The sequence below is a fragment of the Sminthopsis crassicaudata genome, chromosome 5 (genome assembly GCF_048593235.1).
Source record: "Sminthopsis crassicaudata isolate SCR6 chromosome 5, ASM4859323v1, whole genome shotgun sequence".
In the NCBI taxonomy this organism is placed as follows: domain Eukaryota; kingdom Metazoa; phylum Chordata; class Mammalia; order Dasyuromorphia; family Dasyuridae; genus Sminthopsis; species Sminthopsis crassicaudata.
This window is the reverse complement of record NC_133621.1, coordinates 33,560,177-33,580,664: the sequence shown is the minus strand read 5'-3', so window position 1 is coordinate 33,580,664 and position 20,488 is coordinate 33,560,177. Positions and strand designations below refer to the sequence as shown.

The following is a 20,488-nucleotide window of genomic DNA, read 5'->3' as shown; positions in this document are numbered from 1 at the left end:
TGTCGGTGGGCCAGTGGGTCCATAGATAATTAAATACTAAAAGTAATTTTAAAGGATGGGTTTTAAGAGGAAGAAAACACAAGTCCTGAGAAAGCTATTATTACTGTTGTTGGGGCCATGAGAAGCCCCCAGGCTGAGCCTTGAAGGGAGCTGGGAGCTCCCAGAGGCAAAGGTGAAGAAGCAGGGCCCAGATGGGGAGGGTGACCCCCTGAGCTCAGGGAACTGTTATTGGGCCATATATGACCTAAGATGGGACCTGGTTCTGCCAGGCTGAAAGGAGCTCGGGTTCTAGTCTGAGGCTCCAGGAGCCGAGAGGTGATTCGGCCACACTGGGTGTGCTCTGAATCCCAAAGTGCATGGGATGACACCTGCCAGGAGACAAGCGTGTTCCTTGGCGTCCGTCCCAGTGAGCCCCACTCGGCCTGGTTGTAGCCTTCCAAGCCCAAGATTTGGGGTGTGATTGTGACTTAATGAGAAAGTCGCCAGATTTGTTCTAAATGATCTCATTCTTATTCTTCTCATTTCTGTCTCATCATTGCTCGCTCATATGTCGTGCTGCAGATTAGGATGCTCTAATTTCACAGGAAATTAACCAGAATCTAAAATGCCCATTTGAAAACATGAAATTCAGAAAATTAAAAGTCTCTTCCTTGGAATTCTGACTCTGAAACTCCTCTCACGGCCTCCCGAACATGGTGAGCTCCTAGTCAGTGTTGACAGTTGACTCATTGACAAATGATGGTGGCTGGAACATTGGATGGAGTGTTGGATTCAAGATGACTTGAGTTCAAATCCTGCCTTGGATACTTACTTGCTGTGTGCTCCTGGGAAAGTCATTTAACTTTTTATCAATTTCAGTTTCCTCATCTGTAAAATGGGGATAATAATGGCACTCATCTCATAGCATGTTGTGAAGATTTGTAAATTGCTCAGCAGACATTAAAATGCTACATAAATGCCAGAAAATTTTATTTTAATCTGAAGATCTAATGTCCTTTTTGAAAGGGTCTGATTCAATCCAACAAGTCCCTATTAAGTATCTATTATATACTGGTCTAAGAAGTGGACATACAAGGACAAAAAGGAAGCAGCCCCATCTTCAATGAGTTGATCTTCTGGAGTATTAATATGTAAAGAGATCAGTATACATGGGAAGGGGCAGTAGGTGAGGCAGTGAATAGAGTTGGGAGGATCTGAATTCAGCTACTTAACTCTGAGCCAGACACTTAACTCTGCTTGCCTCGGTTTCCTCATCTGTAAAATAAACTGGAGAAGGAAATGCCAGACTACTCCAGGATCTGCCAAGGAAGCCCTAAATGGTCTGCAAGCGTCAGACTTCACTGAAAAATGGCGGAACAGCCACACAACAAAGGAAATACGTGAGGAACAAATGAACCATTCAAGCGTTTCAAATCATTTGGGTTGTTTATATTTTCATTGAGGTAATAAGTAAAGAGACCAGTTAAAGTGCACTTTGCTTATGATTTCAGAGCCAGGAATTCAGCCAGCCTTCGCACTGGTTTTCATGAAGATTTTTTTTCTTATGATAATAAAATAACATGTTGCATTTCCTGGTCCGGACCGACTCAATCTGGTTCCTTCCTCTTCATCCATCTTGTTAAAACAAGCCAGTGAGTGAGTGCCCTTTGGAACAACAATCACAGCTTTGTATTTTCAAGATTCTTTAAAAACAATTTTCATGTGTTATTATTATATTATATATATGTTTATATATAAAATAATTTAACCTCTTTTTTTTTTAACCATTTTGAGTTCCATCGAGACATTTGATAGGATGCATTCAGATTACATTTTAAAAAGCTTATACATTCATGACAAACAGCCTCGAAAGCAAGGGGTCTTTCATCCTTGTTTTAAGTCATCAATAGAGCATGCTCAGTTTTCAATAAAGGCCATTTGGCTGAGGTGTGTGAAATGCGTAGGTGTTAGGTCTAAAGGCCGTCACTGTTGTCACCATGAATGATTTAAGGATGCTTTTAATCTCCTGTCCCCAGCCATGCAAGCTTATCTGTAGCTTTGCCAGCTCAGACACTAAACTCAATCCTCCTTTACTGACTCAGGGTTCAAGTTCAAGGTCGTATCGCCTGAACTCTAGCTGAGGACATTATTAGCACCTGTAATCACAGGAAAGCAGCGGGCACCTCTCCACAGGGACCTAACCGTCTCTGACTGTATCAGCTCTCTCAAAGGAGAACACAAACCTTAATCTAGGACTGACATTTTGGATCAAAAGCCTCATGTAATATTTTTGCAAGTGAAAATGTATCAGGGGCTTATGTTATAGAACAGTAGCCTGTTATTAGAGCTAATCATTCTGTCTGGATATTCCCCATACAGATGATTCAGACCATCAAGACTTTAATTGAAAATGCCGATTCTGTCTATGAGAAGATTGTCCAGTGTCAGAAGGCCGGTAAGTGACAATTTGCTTCTGTTTCTTAAAATAATAATAAAAATAAGGTCATGGCTACTGTCCTGTTCATTGTACAGAATACTGCCGTTTCCTATAGAAAATCAGATTTAAAAAGGAAACTTTGCAACTATGTAAAAGAGAAGAAGAATCCTTTCCTCTCCACGTTGACATTGGCGAATCTTGAACTCCTGATCCAGGATTTCCCTGCACATGTTAAGAAAGGCAAGGCTCAGATAACTTGGCAGTGAATGGCCAAGAAATGATAGTATATTAAGAATTGGGCATCATTTGAACTCACTGCAACCTTTACCAAGATTTGGAAGTTTTGAACACTGCACTTCCAGTGCTGACATGATGACTGAGTGTTCAGACTTTGCATTCTCATTCCTTTTTGCCGATCTGGAAGACAGATGTGTAGAGAGTTTTGAATAGTGATAAATAAATAAATATGATTTCCCTCTCCCATACCACAAACACACCCTACCCAGTTTCCATATTGTAAAAATTGGAAGAGGCAGGAGAAGTTAAGGAAGTTAACCTAATCTGGGAAAAGCAAAAAGGATATTGTAGGATTCTCTTTGCATTTTAAATTTTGCTCCAAGTGTCAACTTTTAAGATTCAGTTCAATCAAAGGCATGTGTAGATCACCTACTGTGTGCTGAGCTTGGTGAATTGCTGGAGGTCAGGAGTTCTGAGCTGCAATTGGGTGTCTTCATTAAGTCTGGTCCAGATGTGGGAAGCCTTCAGGGAGTGGAGGATGCTTAAGGAGGAAAGTCCTACCCAAATGGGGAAAACAAGACAGGTTAAAGCTCCTGCAACAATTCTTACTGGAAATGGCTTGCAAGTGGCTCTCTACAGAACATCCAGTCTCAAAATAAGAACAAAAATGAAACAAGCTTTTGTCACAACTCAATATTATCTTGTAAAGCATTTAGCATAGTGCCTGGCAGCTGGTATTAATTATAATAATAAAAACAACAATAATTATTATTATTAGGATTTAGAGCTATAACAGAGACCTTTGTTGTTTGGTCATTCAGTCACATCTGACTCTTTGTGACCTCATGGATTTGTCCATGGGGTTTCTTGGTAAAGATACTGGCGTGGTTTTGCCATTTCCTTCTCTAATGTGTCCCCATTTCGCAGATAAGGAAACTAAGGCAAACAGGATCATACAACTAGTAAAATCATATTTGAACTCAGGTCCTCTTTATTCCAAGCCTTACCTAAGGGACCTTTGTGGTGTTATTGTGGTTGAGTAGTTTTAGTTACATCCAACTCTCTGTGACTTTTTTTTTTTGGGGGGGGGGGTTCTTGGCAAAAATACTGGAGTGATTGCCATTTCTTTCTCCACCCCATTTTACAGATGAGGAAACTAAGGTAAATAGTGAAGTGATTTGCCCAGAGTCAAATGGCTAGTAAGTGTCTGAGGCTGGATTTGAACTCAGGGATCACTGTCCTATCTCCTGAGCCTCCTAGGAGATGGTAGCTATCTTCCAATATGAATGAAGCTCCACTGGAGGAGGAAGATCCCTCCTCCTTGAAGATTTTTAAGCAAAGGCCTTTGGTTGGGCCAGATTGCCCCTGAGGTCCATTTTGGTCCTGTAATTCAATAGCTGCATGATTTCATGATATTCTTTTTGTCCTTGGGGAGGCCTTTCTGTTGCAGGTATTGGTACCTAAGGCTGTAGGTTACCAGCAGTTTGGATCTCTGAACCTTCCTAGTATATCTTGGGATTTACTGGCTAGATTTCTTTCTTAAAGATTATGCCTTGAACCAAAACCAATATGATTCTCATTGATTGGACGCCAATAGATCCCAAGCCAAGCCTCACTTGGTCATTGTTTGGGTCCTGATTGGCTAGAATTGAATGTAAATAGCAATCATTTCTGCTGTGGCCAGAAATCCTGAAAATTTTCCCTGACCAGATCTATCCATCCATTTATTCATTCATTCTTGTATTTATTTATTTATTTATTATTATTTAGTTAGTTTCTTATTATTCATTCATTCACTCATTTATCTATCTGTTTATCTGTTTGTTTGTTAAAAAGGAAATTATTTGCTAGATTGCTACCCATTTTGTGGGTGTGACCTTAGTCAAACTGAGACCTTTTGAAGACCTTAACTTAAAAAGTCCCAGGTCTCCTACTGTATCTCCAGTCCTCCTGATCTGTCTCTGGCCACGGACTCAGATGGCTTTGGAGGGAAAGGTGAGGCAGGTGACCTTGCCCAGCACACCTCACTTAAATCCCATTCACTTCCACATCACGGTGTCACCTCCAATGCCTTGGTCCTTCTGGAGACAATAACAGCAGCATTGCCAGAATCCCATGGGGCTTTATGGCTGGGTGGAGGATCAAGGAACCGCCAGAGAGATCAGAAAGACTCTTTGGGTTTCACAGTTGCTGCTGTGGGGCCCAGCCACCCACACAGCCCTTCTGTTCTCCTGAGCATTTATTTTAAAGTCTCTTGATCTTTTGTTTCTTGTGCTTATAGTTACAGGCAAGGACTAATAGTCATTAGTCATATCAAGAAATGCTAATTTGTGGCAGAAAAAAAAAAAAGCTGGTTCAGAAGGGATTTGCACCAGATTCTTATTTTGATAGGTAACTGTAATTCTATCAGCAAAGCTTTAATCTGGAAACTACAGTGACGGAAATGCAAAGCACCCTAGGAGAGAGGATTCTTTTTAGGTTCCTTTTTAACTTTTAAAATTTGATTCATCTCTGGCTTCCACAAAGGTTCCAGAGGTTGAGATTCAAAGCTGAGCAAGCTGGTCCTCGAGGACCCCAAAACTAACATGCAGTTGGAGCAGGGTTTTTAGCAATGGTAATATTGATGCTTTTAAACAAGCTTCTTGGGAGTAAGCACTGGTTTCTTTATATCCCTATGGTTTAGCTCTCAATAAATGCTTGTTGCTATGACTGGGTATAAATTAGGAGGTGAATTAAGTGAGAGGAAGCATGATGTCAGGGTATTCTGGAAGGAGTACTCCTTTGGGAGTTTAAAGGTCCTGAGTTCAAATTCTCCTACCTGGAAGCCCATCTTTTAGCTTTTGGGAGCTCAGGTTCTCATTTCTAGAACGAGAAGGTTGGAATCCATGGCTTCCTTCTACCTCTAAATCTGTGGCACGATGCTTAGGTAAGATCACTCCTGGGCAGGGATGTGCTGATAAATGTTTAACAACTAGTTCTCAGTGCCAAGGGAAATATAAGTAGGATGCACTTTTAAGTTTAGTCTGTCTTATGAACATTTTCTGCATTGCTTTCTCAAATCAAAGCCATCAATAAAACAATAAATCAAGCCCTGATTTGTAGCATTTGCCAATATTCAAGGTGGAAATGCTCACACATAAAATAGAACAATTGTCTCCTGCCAGCCTGTTGAAATTGGCTCCAAGAGACTCCTGGGGATATAGAAACACTAGCCAGGAGACTGGGGATTCCAGATGGAGACACTGAGGGAAGAAAGGAAGAAGGTTGGGTTGAGTCGTGATAGAATTTAGGATTCTTTCTAAAAATATGTGTGCAGAAATTTGATGGGCATAAATAACATCAGGTCATCAATAAATGCCAAGGAAATGATGGACTCGAGAGTAAACTGCCCCTGAGGAGAGAGAGGAATTGTGATCTGATATTATCAGAGGGGAAAGTGAAATTGGCACCCCCAAAAAGATCCAGTTTCCTTGGTGATAATGGAAGTTAAGAAATATAAAGAGGAAAAAACACTTTTATTGCATCTCTGTTATCAACCCCATAGTGCCCAGCACTGTGTTTTACATCTGGGTTGAGAGGAAGGGTAGATTTGGAAAGGGAACTAGTGGAAAAATTCCAGTATGAACATGAGCCAAAACAAACTAAAAGATTATGAATTTTTTACTCACCACTTATCTAATAGGTATCTAATTTATACCCCTCAATAATCAGTTAATCAACATTATTTATTTATTTGTTTTTATATTTGTTTTATATATATATATATTTATTTATATTGTATATATATAATATTTATATTTTTTTATTTACATTTATTATATTACATATAAATATAAATAAATAAAATTAAGTTAGGTAAATAAATATATTTATTAAGCCGGACATTGTACTAATACAGATCATTGTAAGAAAGTAGCTCATGCATTTGAGATGGCTGCGCTAAGTGGTTTCTGTCAGGAGACTGCCATGGTATCATCACTCTGTGATGGAAGGGGCTATGTATGGAATCCTGCCAATGCACTGTAATGCAGCATGAAATGGGAGGGGAAAAGAATTTCAAAGTGTATTGCTCTCAGGAGTCCATCAGATTCACTAAGTTTGTCTGGAGTCAGGACTGAAAATTCTTTTTGGGCCAAAGTTGTGAATTCAACTTTAGATAACTGGGAAGTGCCAATGGGACCACAGAGTTGTCCATCCTGTAGAAAATTGAAGATTATGGGATTATACCTAGAAAAACTCGGGCGTGGAGATATGGATTGGGGAATTCACTGTGTAGAGATAATCTTGCTCCCTGTAGACTGTAGAACAGGCCCAGACTTCCCTGTTATTAATTGTGTCCCAGCACTTTGATCCAGGTAAGCACTAATAAATGCTTATTGGAGTGGGTGATAATGGGAGCTAACATTTACACAGCACTTTAAGGTTTCGGAGACACTTTACCAATGTTTTCTTATTCACTCCTTAAACATCCCTGGAGTCAGCTCTCTGAAGGCCGAAGCCTTCCAGCAGTGGAGGACTTTTGGGTCCGGCTGTTCCATTGGGGATGGAGCCCTGGGCCTGACCACGAAAGTGCAGCAGAAAGCTTCCCAGCACCTCTCCCACCCTTCGCTTCTAGTCCTGAGCTCTGGCTATCTGGTTTAATAATGAGAAGATCACGCTTTGGGAATGCTGTGAGGGAAAAAAAGCCCAGTTTCAAAGAGCTCTGGATGGAGAAGCATAAAGTCCAGACCATTCACTAAGGGCTTGTCGTTGAAAGAATGGAGAAAATAGGACACAGGAAGATTAAACCCAACTCCATCTTTATTCCTTTTTTAATCCTCTTGCTGCCCCCTTTATTCCCACATATGTTGTAGACATGAGCCCCTTCTTCCTACCTGTCTGCTCGTAGGTCTTTCCCTACTTTAAATCTACAGTCTTATCATCTTGGACCTGTTTTGTTAAAGAACTTTTGGGTTTCCAGAAGGCTTCAGTGCAGGTGACTTGGAAAAAGGTCTAGGAGAAGAAAGGGCTACTTTCTGCTAATCCACCAAAGCTGGTGCTAAGGAATTGAATAATTTCTAGACTCCACCTCATCCATCCAGGTTCAACTAATTTATTTGAGAGATCTGGATTAGCTATCCGGTTGCATGTGAAGCAGGATTTAATAGCTCAGAGCCAATCTTAAAATAATCTGGCCTTTGTGGGTGCCAAAATTGCTTTGGAAGCCAGCCAAGAAAGAGATTTGAGCTACAAAGAAAAAAATAATAATAATTAGGCACTTTCCTATTTTCTTTGGAATTATGGTAGTAAAGCCCACATAATAGCCCACCCAAACTCTACACAATTTGATCATCTTGGCAAATTGTGTAGGATTCAAAGGTAGCATATTTTAATAGATGCTATGCGGGCGTCTGTTCTGTAGCAAAGCCTGCTCTTGTAGAGACTTCCATATAGTTGTTTTTGTTTTTTAAATTTGGAGTAGGGTCAAATTTTCATAAATTCAGCATTCTCTAAGATCTGTTCATATTCACCATTTGCAAGGCTTTCTAGTTTATATTTTGTGTCTATTTTTGCATCTATGAAGTGTGTGACAAGTGAGATTTTTTAGAAAGGCAAAGGAAAATTTTCACTAGGAAAAAAAAATGGCTTCACATGTATCGAAGTATGAAGCCAGTATGTCTCCTTCCTGAGATATATTAGGAACTCAGCTCCTAATAGAAAAATTTTGGGAAGAGTTTATATGTATAACATATGTTATATGATATATATATGCATTGCATAAACATGTTATATGTTATATATCATATATAAAACCAAGATAGATATAGATATTCACACTCACACACATGTATGTATGTATTTGTTCACAGAGCAAATCCCAATGAAAATGTTTAGAAGGTCATTTTTGTTCTGTGTTTGGCAAGACTAAACAATTTGAGTTCAAAGACAGAAAGAGGGGTAAAATGCAGTTCTGATTGGGTCTTGTTTCCTTTGGGAGCAAAGGTCTCTTTCTCCCATCTTTGCCGATCACAATAGGTGACATTTTAATAGAGTGTGTGGCTTTGCACACCCAGTACCAGCCTCTGGTTTCTCATGGGACACAGAGTACCTCAGAGCAGCAAAAGTATCAGCCATCAGCCAGGGTTCTGAGTACTTCTTGGTCCATTCCCTTACAGCTGCTCTCAATTGTAAATAGACTTCAAGTATACTCAGTGACTACTAATGTGCCTTGTTAATTTAATTATGTCATTTTGAAAAATTTGTAGCTACTCAGCAATGATCAATTTTCATAAAACTTAATATTTCTTTCATAAGCTCACAAACAGACTTGAATTAATGTCATTAATTTTAAACTCTTATCCCACTCACCTCCTCTAAAAGAAAGACCTTAAGGTATTGTTTTAAGGACATGGTCTTTCTCAATAATTTAGAAAGCATATATAACAAAAACACACTTCTGCAAAAAGAGACACGAGTGGTTTGGATTCTCAGACACAGTGGGAAGTGGTCACCTTCCAAATCAATAGAGAGATTTTTAAATTTTAGTGAGGTGCTTTCATTTGAACAGGTCTCGTTTAGAAATTTAAATGATCTGCCTGGCATCCCTCCCCACCGCTTGGCTTTTTATATTTAGCTTTAAGGGGGTGACAGCTGGGTTTTTCAGGACAAGTCTGAACTTCAGGATGGAAGGGAAGCCCTTCCTGGGAAGAGAGATCTAAAGCTGGAGGGGACCTCAGAACCAGCAAGTCTCACCCCCTTCATTCTATAGATGGAAGTAAAAGCTTCCTGATTCCATAGTCATGTCTCCTCTGTAAAATGAGGATACTATAATTGGAGGCTGTCAACAAGCATTTATTAAGCACCTACTGTATGCCAGGCACCTAGGATACAAAAAATAAATAAATAAATAAGCTGCCCTCAAGGAGCTTACAATCCATTACTGGAAGTGTGGTGAGGACGAAAGGAGATTGGAACTGCTTCACTAAAGCATTTTGAGCAGAGGACATGAACTTCAGCTTTTCTTTTTCCTCTCAGCTCTGCCATGTGGGGGCCCCCCGGCAGATTCAAACCCAGGACTTCCAGACGGAATGCGTGCTTTCTCTCAGGCTGCCTCCCAATATCATCAGAAAAGCATGTAATTATTTCCGTTAAACAATTAACTTCAAGACAACCAGTTATCAGCATCTGTAACACTTTGGAAAAAATTACACATGTGGAGGAAAATCATCTTAATATTTAGAAGTTATTAATATAGAAACAAACAGCAAAAGATTTCAGTGGGATGGAGATAACAATTCCCGCCTCGGCATTCACCCAGTTTCTATTATCGAACTAGAGGCTTTGGGAGTGTCTGGCGCCATCTTTAAGCAGCAGCATGAAAAGCTGATTGCCTTATTGGCCCCCCCCCATTCCTTTCTGTATCCCCAAGCAAGAGTTTTCAAGATTAGTGCCCCCAGGAAGCATCAATTCAACCCGGATGGTGTGCAGGGCATGTGTGTGCTAAGGGGGAGGACTATCAATAAGAGCAGAAAGAGAAGCCATTGCTGCCCTTGGGGAGCTTCCACTTTAAGGGGAATCCCTTTCATCTCCAGGACTCTGGGACTTCTTGCTTCAGGTCTCTTCCCTCCTTTGCTCCAGGCCTTCTTGCTCACTATGGACAGCTTGTGCAGACAGAAGCCCCCGGTGTCCTCTGATTGAAACTGCTTGGGATGGGTTTGGACCAATCATTTAAGCGCCTTCAATTCCCGCGGCTGGATTAGATTAGTTAGCCTCTGGGCTCCCTTCCAGCTCTGGACCTACAATCCCATGATCTCCTATGTATCCAGGTGCGGTGAGCCGCTTCGTTTCTTGTTCATTTTAGAGATGAACAGAGTGGATCACTCAGCATTGAAAGTAGGATTTGAATCCAGGACCTCCTGACTCCACATCATTCTTCTACATCAGACTTTTTCTGATCTCGGCCTACTTCTCTCTCTCTCACCTCAGGCACCTTATCAATCTTTTGCATGTAATTTGTATGTATATATGCACATATACATACATACATACATACATACATACTTACATACATACATTTTCCCTCTGATAATGGACTATAAGTTCCATGAGGGCAAAAAGTACTTCTCTTGCTTTTGTGTGTCTGGCACTGTAGTATATACTTAATAAACCTTTATTGGTTGGTTGAATTATTCTCCCTGCAGAGGCTGCTTTGTAATTGTATTCTAAAAGAGCATCATAGTTTAGATGCTTTCTCATATTATTATTTTAACTACATAACAGTTTTGGTAACATGTCAGTAACATTAGTTTTAAATCATTTAGCAAGTATTTATCTAGCACCTACCATGTGCAAAGCGGGGTGCTTGGTAGATTCTGGGTGAGACCCAGAGTATAAATAAGACAAGTTCTCTGCCCTCAATGAATTTATTTTCCAGTGTGTGTGTATTTGTGTATGTATGATGAATCCAATTAACTGAGATACAAGTTATTATAAAGTAATAGATCACAAGTACATGAGGTGGGAGGGAAGAATGGAGGGATCGGAGAAGGGTTGATGGATGAAGTATCATGGTAGGTGAGCTTCAAAAGATGGAGGGGAATTCAGTAATCCAATCCAAGAAGTGGAAAGGAAGGTATTCCAGACTTAGGGAACAGTGTGTACAACAGCAAAGAGTACCTGGGAGAATTGTGTGTTGTGTCTGGAGGATGAATAGGTTTGTTCCACTGGAGAAGATCATCCATGGAGGCGAGTGATGAGGGATGAAGCTGGAAGGATTGGGGGCTTTTCTGATCTCACTCAGTGAGCATTAGGGAACCTGGATAAGGTTTAGAGGGGTGACATGAATCTGTGAATAAGGAACATTTGTCTGGCAATACAGTGGTGAAGTGAAAGGAGAAACAGGAATTCTTCCCATTGTTGCCGGTGAGTTGTTCAGTCACATCTGAGTCTTTGTGAATCCTATGGAGTGAGTGAGTGTGTGTGTGAGTGTGTGTGTGTGTGTGTGTGTGTGTAGTGGGTCCTCCTGTCCTTCACTATCTCTTTCCCAAGTTCAGGTTCATTGTTTCCATGATACTATCTATCCATTTCATCCTCTGCCATTCTTTTTTCCTTTTTCCTTCAGTCTTTCCCAACATCAGGATTCTTTTTCATGAGTTCTATCTTCTCTTGATTTGGCCAAAGTATTTACGTTTCAGCTTCAGCATGTGATCTCCTGGTAAATAGCCTGAATTAATTTTTTTAGGAATACTTGGGATGAGACAATTGTGAAAGTTTATACTGATAGGAATAAAGGCGTGTAATAATATCATGGCAGATGCAATGAGAGCTGGGAATGGATTCAGTAATATTGGGTCTATAAAACCAAGAGAACTTGTAAACTCATTGGCTATGAAAGAGAAGGAAGGATGGATTGTTGTGTTGAAAGAAATGTGTCCCCTTAACAAAAGAAACCACAACATCCTCGGAAAAGGCAATTGGGGTTAAGTAACTTGCCCAGGGTCTCACAGCTAGGGAGTGTTAAGTGTCTGAGGCCAGATTTGAACTCGGGTCTTTCAAGCCACCCAGCTGCCCCCTTATTGTTCAGTCTTAAACACTTACATGGTATATAAGTCTATATGGTATATATACCACATACTTACATAACAAGGTATATACAGTACACGCACAACTCAGGATTATCTCTGTTCTCCAGCTGTGTTACATGGAGATTCCTGCCTCATGTCTCTGGTTAGTGTCAGGTAGTCCTAGTCAGTCGTATCAGATTTATGGTTCCAGGCACATCCTGTTATTGCAGATGTACGTACATATTTGTGCTAGCCTCTGGGAGTAAATAGGGGTCACGGAGAACTGACCCAAGCATGTCAGCAACACCAGTAGGGGTCAGAGGGCAATGCCATGACCTTCCTGTGGTCACTGCTTATGAGCCTCAGCACCCCACAATGCTTGGCAAAAAGATCTGGGCACAGGAGTGCCAGGCCAATCGTATTTATTAACTGACTGGTAACATCGGCTGTCAACTGGTACGTTAATTTATCTAAGATTGCCTTAATTCCCCTCTCCAAGGCTGGATGTGCTAATTCTGGAAACAAACTGCTATTCAGTTAAACTTACACAAGTACTTTGCAAACCTTGAAGTTGTATGTAAAGGATATAAATACGTACATATATATATATACACATATATATATATGTATATATATATATGTATGTATGTATGTATCTACACACCACACATCATATATATATATATATATATATATATATATATATATATATATATATATATATATATATATATATATATATATAATTTATATATACAGACAAGTACTTTTCAAACCTTAAAAGTTCTATGTAAAGGATATATATAAAAATGTATACACACCACACATATTATTTATATTTTACATATATATCCTTTATATACACACACAAGTACTTTGCAAACCTTAAAGCATTTGTCCACAGTATAACGGAATAATAGAGTTTCGGGGGTGGAGGGGGAGGAATTTAAACAAATCTCAGAGTGAATTAAAGACAGAATATCCAGAAGAAGGGAAATCATGGTCCTAGCGCATATGGAGATCCCACATTTAAAGCATCTTCCATTTCTGGTTTTGGAAGGACACTATAAGGAGAGACCTTTTCTCTATCTTTACCCATCCTCTGGAGGAGGGCCCTCCCTTTTTTCCTCCTTTTTTGGTGAGGCAGTCAGAGTAAGTGACTTGGGCAGAGTCACACAGCTAAGTGCTGTGGGTCTGAGGTTGGACTTGCACTCAGGACCTCCTGACCCCGAGGCTGTGCTGCCTAGTGCCCCTTCCCCCTTCTCTTTCAGCCTAAATCCTTGCCCCTGGTCTCCTCCCACCCCTTTTCTCCAGAAACAACCCCATTAAGCATCTCTTTTCTTTCCCGTATATTTGGTTCTCCATCTTCTCCAGCGGGTTTTGCCTCTACCAATAAGACACCCATATTTCCCCTAATGTGGAAAAAACCCAAAACAACTTCACCAAAACAACACCCACCCTCTGCTACCACTCTATCTCTGTTCCTCTTCGCTGGGAAATAACATCTAAATTATAATTATTATCAAAGCATGACTTGGAAAATGAAAGATCATTTTTAAAGCATGATTGCATGGAGTGAGCTGTAAGTTAATAGAATATTATAGAAAATGATAGGGAAATCATATCAGACTAAGCTATGGTATGTAATTATTAAAAATTGTATATAGAAAAGTGAGACCTAAATAGATTGGTAATGAGGCATCATGAAAATAGTCCTGCATTTAGAGCCAGAAAATGGGGGTTCACTTACTCCCTCTGTGACTGAACAAATCGCTTAATCGGGGCTTCATTTTTTTCTCACTTCTGAAGAAAAACCAGAGTTAGAAAAGATGATCTACAAATCCTGTGATCCCGTAAATAAAGCTGAGACATGTGATATGGTCGGTTTTTATAAATTACAGATTTCCCTTCATGGATGGCATTTTGGGGATCCTTATCTTTTTCTGTTTTGTGCTGGTCTCCATCACTGCTACCTATTACAATTCTTATTAGCTTTATTGAATGCTTGATATCTGGTAGATATTTAATAAATGCTTGGTTTCTTGATGAGCTGATGTTTAAAAATAAAGATGAAAGGAAATGGGCCATTTTTATCCCTGATGTTCCTTTCAAGGAAGCAAAGAACACATCAATCATAACTCTACTTCTCTATATTTCAGAGGGCCCTATAGACATTCTCTCCATTGGCACAAATTACAATATTTCTCTGCTTTTTCATGTTATAGAACTCCTGTCCAGGTTCCCTATAAATTCTCCACAGGGAGTGATTCACAGCTTTGAGCATTTTCTTTCAAACTTCATATCACCTGGGTACTAGACCAGTAGCCAATCACTACATGATCAAATTCTTTGATCTTTTTCACCTAAAAATCTATCTAACTGTGCAATAATGGATCTAATCTCTATTCAACCCCCAAATACAGCTTGAATTTGGGTTGATTTTTTAAAACTATGATTCCAATTTGAAATGGTAGTCACAAGGATCTTAAAGATACCATTTTTAATTGACCCTATGATCCAATCGAACAAGACTTAGATCAGAGAATGACATCACAGGAGATAGGACATCCAAATTTCTTAAAAATAAAATATAGATTTCTCTTGATTCTATCATTCATTTTCAGTCAAATTAATCAAAATGGGTAAGGATTTAATGAGTCTCTGTCACCTTTGAAACACAAAAACATTACTAATTAACAGTATTAGATATATATCATCAACCACCATTGAGATTTCTTTTCTAGGATTGGTAGCAAGCATCCTTGAAGTTGACATTAAATGTGATTCCTTGTTATTGTTCTTCAGAGTGTGGGAGAATGCTTCTTCAAAAGATCTGGGTTTGTTTACTTTCTATGGGAAAAGATTCATCTCCTCCTTTCTCTTCTCTGCCTAATACTGATTACCCTCCATCTCCTTAGAATCTTTTTCCATTACCATCTCCAGATTATTTGTCCTTTGCTGCATGGGAATCTTTTATCTTCTCTAATAAGTAATAAGATGGAAAATGTTCCTCACACAAGGTAACTTTTGCTTTCTCACATGGCAGGAAGTTATCCTTGTCATAAGATTATATTAAGGAAGATGACTGCCATGGGCAGGAAGATAAACATAACACAGGCCCTGCCTGGAACGGGTCTTAGTATATACCTATTTCCTGAGTCTGAAGTTGAACAATCCAGCTTTCTGACTCTCCTTAGAAACTGCTTACATGACTAACACAGCAAAGTGTTTCTTTTGCATCATGTCTGTTTACTCAGGGATTCTGGGAGAGCTAATTTTAAATCAGTTTAGACATCCTCTAACTCACTGTTAACCTTACTAATCTCCTAGATGCTCATAATTAGCCTTCGTTTTTATAATCTACCGGTTCCCTTTTTAGAGGAGCTAAGGTGCAAAAATTAAGAGCTTGGAGGTTCATAGACCATCAGAGATTATATCTCAGTGACCATCCAGACAAATCATTGTATTTTGAAACTGAGAAAACTGAAGCTCAGAGAGAAAAGATCAATTTCCCAGGGTCATTAAACTAGTTATGGTCAGCATAGTTGTCAATTTGAAACTTTGATTGGAGTGTTGCTACTTCTTGTTAATATTTTCAATTTCCCATTGCTAATGGAAAAAAAGAAGAGTGGAGATAAATCAGTTCACTGAGAAGTAAACAAAGTACCTCTTTTAAACTGGTAGATTTAGGCCTCTATAACTCATGTTTTTGATATAAATCCTAAAAGATGACCTGGCGTCCATCTAGAGCAGAGGTTCTCAAACTATGGCCCAAGGGCCAGATGCGGCCTGCTTGAGGATGGTTATGCGGCCCTCCGGGTTATGGCAAATGGGCTGAGGGGCCGAGACAGAGTGTGAGCTTTTGTTTTTACTATAGTCAGGCCCTCCAACTGTCTGAGGGACAGTGAACTGGCCCCCTATTTAAAAAGGTTGAGATCCACTGATCTAGAGTATGGGAGTTGCAGAGATAAGAGACAGGATGCCCAGGAAAACCCATGGCCCTGATGATCCAGGAAGCCCAGAGCTTTCTTCTTGGCCTCTCTGCATTGTGTGGGGGTTGTGATGAGATGAAATGGTTGTAAGCAGTCAGTTTGTTAATTCTCCAGATAATCGAATCAATTTTATTAATTGTTGCCCTGTCTTGAAACCAAGAGGCCCCCATGTGCCCTGTTAGGCTGGCAGGAATACAGACAAGACATACTTCCCATGAGGCAGCAAACCAAGACGGAATTGGCAGCTCTTCCCACTGCATTTCACTTTACACTTAAATGACACCAAAGAAATAAGATCTCTGTCAATCACAACACAAACAGCAGGCTATTTACAGATGCTCTGAAAGGAAAAAGGCAAATTGAAGTCGAGGGCCCTAAATGAATGCCAGCCATCTATGAGGAGAGAGCAGGGAAGCTTTGCAGCAATGCTGACAAGAGACTTTCTCCTTCTCGGCACCATCTGACAGGCTTGTCCATCTCCATCTTCTTAGGTGGCTTTGGCTGCCAACGTCTCTCAAAGCCTCTAAAATAGCAACTTGGAGTTCCATCTGTCTGTGGAAAATTCTCCCTTCCAAAAGTACAGAGATTTTATTCATATGTTTAAATTTTCATTGCTTATCACTCACCTTAGTGATCACAGTAATGTTGGTGATCCTACTCAGATTCTAATCTGTACACTTCTCAGTTTGCCCACAAACTCTATAGAAAGGACCTATCCGAGGTGCTGAATCTCCTTGAGGATACAGGCTGTCATTGTTGCTTATGTTTGTATCCATAGGTCTTCACCCAGTGCCTGGGACCCATTTAGTGCTCATAAGTGCTCCAGCTAGCTAACTGTTTGTCTCAATGACCAGCTCCTTTTTTTTTCTTTTTGCAAAGGCAATTGGGGTTAAGTGACTTGCCCAGAGTCACACAACTAGGCAGTGTTAAGTGTGTGAGGCCAGATTTGAACTCAGGTCCTCCTGACTTCAGGGCTCTATCCAATGCACCACCTAGCTGCCTCCCCTTTTTTCTTTTCAGTGTAAACTCCAGGTTTACATTTATCTCTTTGGCTACTACTTGTGCACATGGCATTGCTGGTAATATACTTCAGTCTGCTTATTGCCAACTGTGACCAACTAGAATTGAGATTCTTCAGAGAAGGTAGTTTTTTGTTATTTAGAGCTTTAGAGCATCACCAGAAGAATAAGGGTGAGAGGGAAGGAGGAGCTAAACCTATATTTTGATTGTTGGAGAAATCTCATGATGAGAAAACTGTCTACCAGTGCAAACCAACAACTGTTCATTATAGAGACTTAGTGCTCAGTATACTCAGTGGTTTAGAGACCTTCCCAAGGTCACGTAGCCTGATATTATGACCATGGGTCTAGAGTTATCTAGAGTTAGATATCAGAGGTCATGTAGTCCCAAATCCTCCATTTACAGATAAGGAAACTGTGCTTCAGTGAGATGAAATGCCTTATTCATGAACCATCACTCTAGGGCTAGGAAGGACCTCAGAGGCCATGAAGTGCACGATTTGCCACTTAGAGATGAGGAAACTGAGGTCCCAGTGAGCTTTAAGTAATGTCTGCATCACACAGGGAGCTTGCAACAGAAGCAGGTCCTTCACCCTCAAAGTCAATGCTATTTCATCAAGGTAGGAGTCAAACTTAGATCTCCCTGACTCAGAGAACAGCTAATCTTTAACAAATATACTTAAATGTCCCATTCTTAAATATACTTAAATGTCCTCATGACTTGCAGGTGAATTGGATTTAAGTGACACAGGACTGTGCAAAGTCACCAGCCTCACTTTCTCCCAGAGCCATCTGGGTCCAGTGGCCAAATGTAGATTAGAATGACTGGAGATTAGGTGGCTAGTGAACGGAGTGCCAGTCTTGGAGTCAGGAAGATCCTTAAGTTCAAATCTAACCTCAGACACTTACTAGCTATGTGACTTTGGGAAAGTCACTTAATCCTGTTTGCCTCAGTTTCCTTATCTGTAAAATGGGCTGGAGAAGGAAATGGCAAACTACTCCAGTGTCTTTGCCAGGGAAACCTTAAATGGGATCAGAAGGAGGCATATCATTGAAATGACTCAACAACTTGAATATTCTGGGAGACAGACTTGTTTTTACAGTCCTGATGTCAGTCATTTACTTGTCATAAGAATGAGCTTTAGAGAAAACAAAATTAAGGATAGGGAATTATTCTGATAGAATTAGGCAATTGAATGTCATGGATAGAAGTTGGACCTGAAGTCAGAAAAAACAGAGTTCAAATCCAGCCTCATGCACTTACTAGCTGGGTGGCTCTGGCTCAAACCCCGTCTGCCTCAGTTCCCTTCACTAAAATGGGGATAACACCACCAGTGTGGTTGTAAGGATAAAGTGAGACCACATCTTTAAAGCAGTTGGTAAACATTAAAGACTTTGTAAATACAAGGAGGCTGACAAGCTGCTGCATAAGATGAGGTCCTTGTGTCCCAGCAGACTTGTACCTTAGCCTAATATACTTTTGACTCAAGCACTATTCCCTTGATTTTATCAAAGGCCTATCTTTTAACGACAATGCTTCATACAGCGTGTGTTAGGGAAGCTAGGGAAACTAGACAAAGTAGTGAATATCTGAGCCCTGGTGCCCAGGGCTTTAAGACTTAACCACTTACATGTCCCAACTCTTTCTGGTTCTTTCTACCAAATGGAGATGCTAAAGAGGAAGAAGAAGAAATAAGAAATACCTCCATTCAAAACTGGATGCCTTGTCTCTGATCAAAACATGACACCACTAGATCCCTATTAGTCACAAAATGAATCTCCTGAAATAGACACATTATTTATATTCTCACTGTGTATTTCCGTTGGGTTGGAACCAAAGACTATATTTTGCATAACTACAACTTTGAATGGTATGAATTTAATATACATCGTCCCTTCAGGGGATTTTGCGGTGTACTAACAAACTTTGTTGTGGTGATTAAATTGCCAGATTTAATCTTAGCTAGTCCTGGGTTCAAATCTCATCTCTGACATTACTAGCTGTAGGAAACATTGGATGACTGGTTTCTTCATCTGTGAAGTGGGCTTATTAATAACCCCAAATCCTCTCCTTCAGGGTGTGATGTAATTCAAATGAGACAATGTGCAGGTAAAAATCTGTGTCACTTTTGTTTGGTGGATTTTTTAACAGAGTTTCTTAAACTTTTTTCTTCTTATGGTCTCTTCTTGCCTGAGAAATTTTATGTGACCCTGGGTATATATAAAATACAATAAGGAATATCCAAATCATTTACTGATAATAAATAAATTTCAGTTAAGAGATGCTGTACAGGCTCATGAACCACAGTTTAAGAAGCTGGGGTGTAGAGGGTGCTTCTGGGAAGAAATGTCTCCTTCTAGTGCACATCAACCCCTGTTCTGCAGTTTGTAGTCTGAAAGACTTCAACGTTAAATGACTTTTCCAAGTTCCCTACAGTCAGAATGTGTCAGAGATGGTACTTGAACTCAAGTCCTCTTGGCTCCAATGCCAACTCTGTGACCACCAGAGAGTGGTGGTCAGACAGTATTAGAGTAGACCAATACTGCTTCACTCCCTTTTCTCATTCCCTATGTGACTTCCAGTGCTCCCTCACCTATCAGTTTTGATGATAATTATGTTTTTAGAATTTGCACTTTAGGTGTCAAAGCAAAAAAAAAGCCTGTTTAATCATTTTTCTTTCTAGGATTTTAACACAGTTGATTCTGCCATAAATCCTTTAGTTGAGCCCTAAATAGCTAAGCTATACAGGAACTGATTTTACCATATGGTGGGACAGATGCATTGGAAATTGCAAAACTCTTCAGAATGGGAAAAGTTTTGTTGTTTGTTTGTTTTCTTTTTGCTCTCAGGTATAAAACAATGGAGGCAATGAATGACCTGCCTGCTCCTGGCTTTAAAAATAAAAGCTCTGTCTGTTTCAGCTGTGAAAGGCAGAAGCAAGGTACCAGTCACTTCAAAAAAAATTTAAGTAACTAAGAATGACTTAGCACCTTTGGTCAGACCAGGACGCCTGTAGTGTTCTCTGTTCGGTCTTCTTGGGGTCTCTGGGAATAGCTTCCATTTCAGCTCAGTAATCACCACAAGAGGAGCCTGGGGTTAAAGTCCAAATCCTTTATTATCTCTTTCAAAGTCCTGTCTCCTTTCCTAGGGCCTGCTTAGCTTTCTTGGAGGCCTTTTGGAGTCTTGGTTTCAGTGGAGGAAGTGCAGGAGGACAGGCCTGCCACCCCAGGGTGTGAGATAGGATGAATGAATCTGAGTCCAAGGGCTTATTGTGACTCAGC

At 40.1% G+C, this 20,488-nt stretch overlaps 1 protein-coding gene across 2 annotated transcripts in view; it reads left to right on the top strand.

Moving 5' to 3' along the window:
- PLCL2 (phospholipase C like 2) overlaps positions 1–20,488 on the top strand; it is a 204,381-nt gene that overhangs the window by 160,872 nt on the left and 23,021 nt on the right. For both annotated transcript variants that reach the window (XM_074269758.1, XM_074269759.1), the window contains exon 5: positions 2,359–2,434. In XM_074269758.1, coding sequence (XP_074125859.1) covers positions 2,359–2,434 — 76 coding nt within the window. The remainder of the gene's footprint in view (positions 1–2,358; positions 2,435–20,488) is intronic.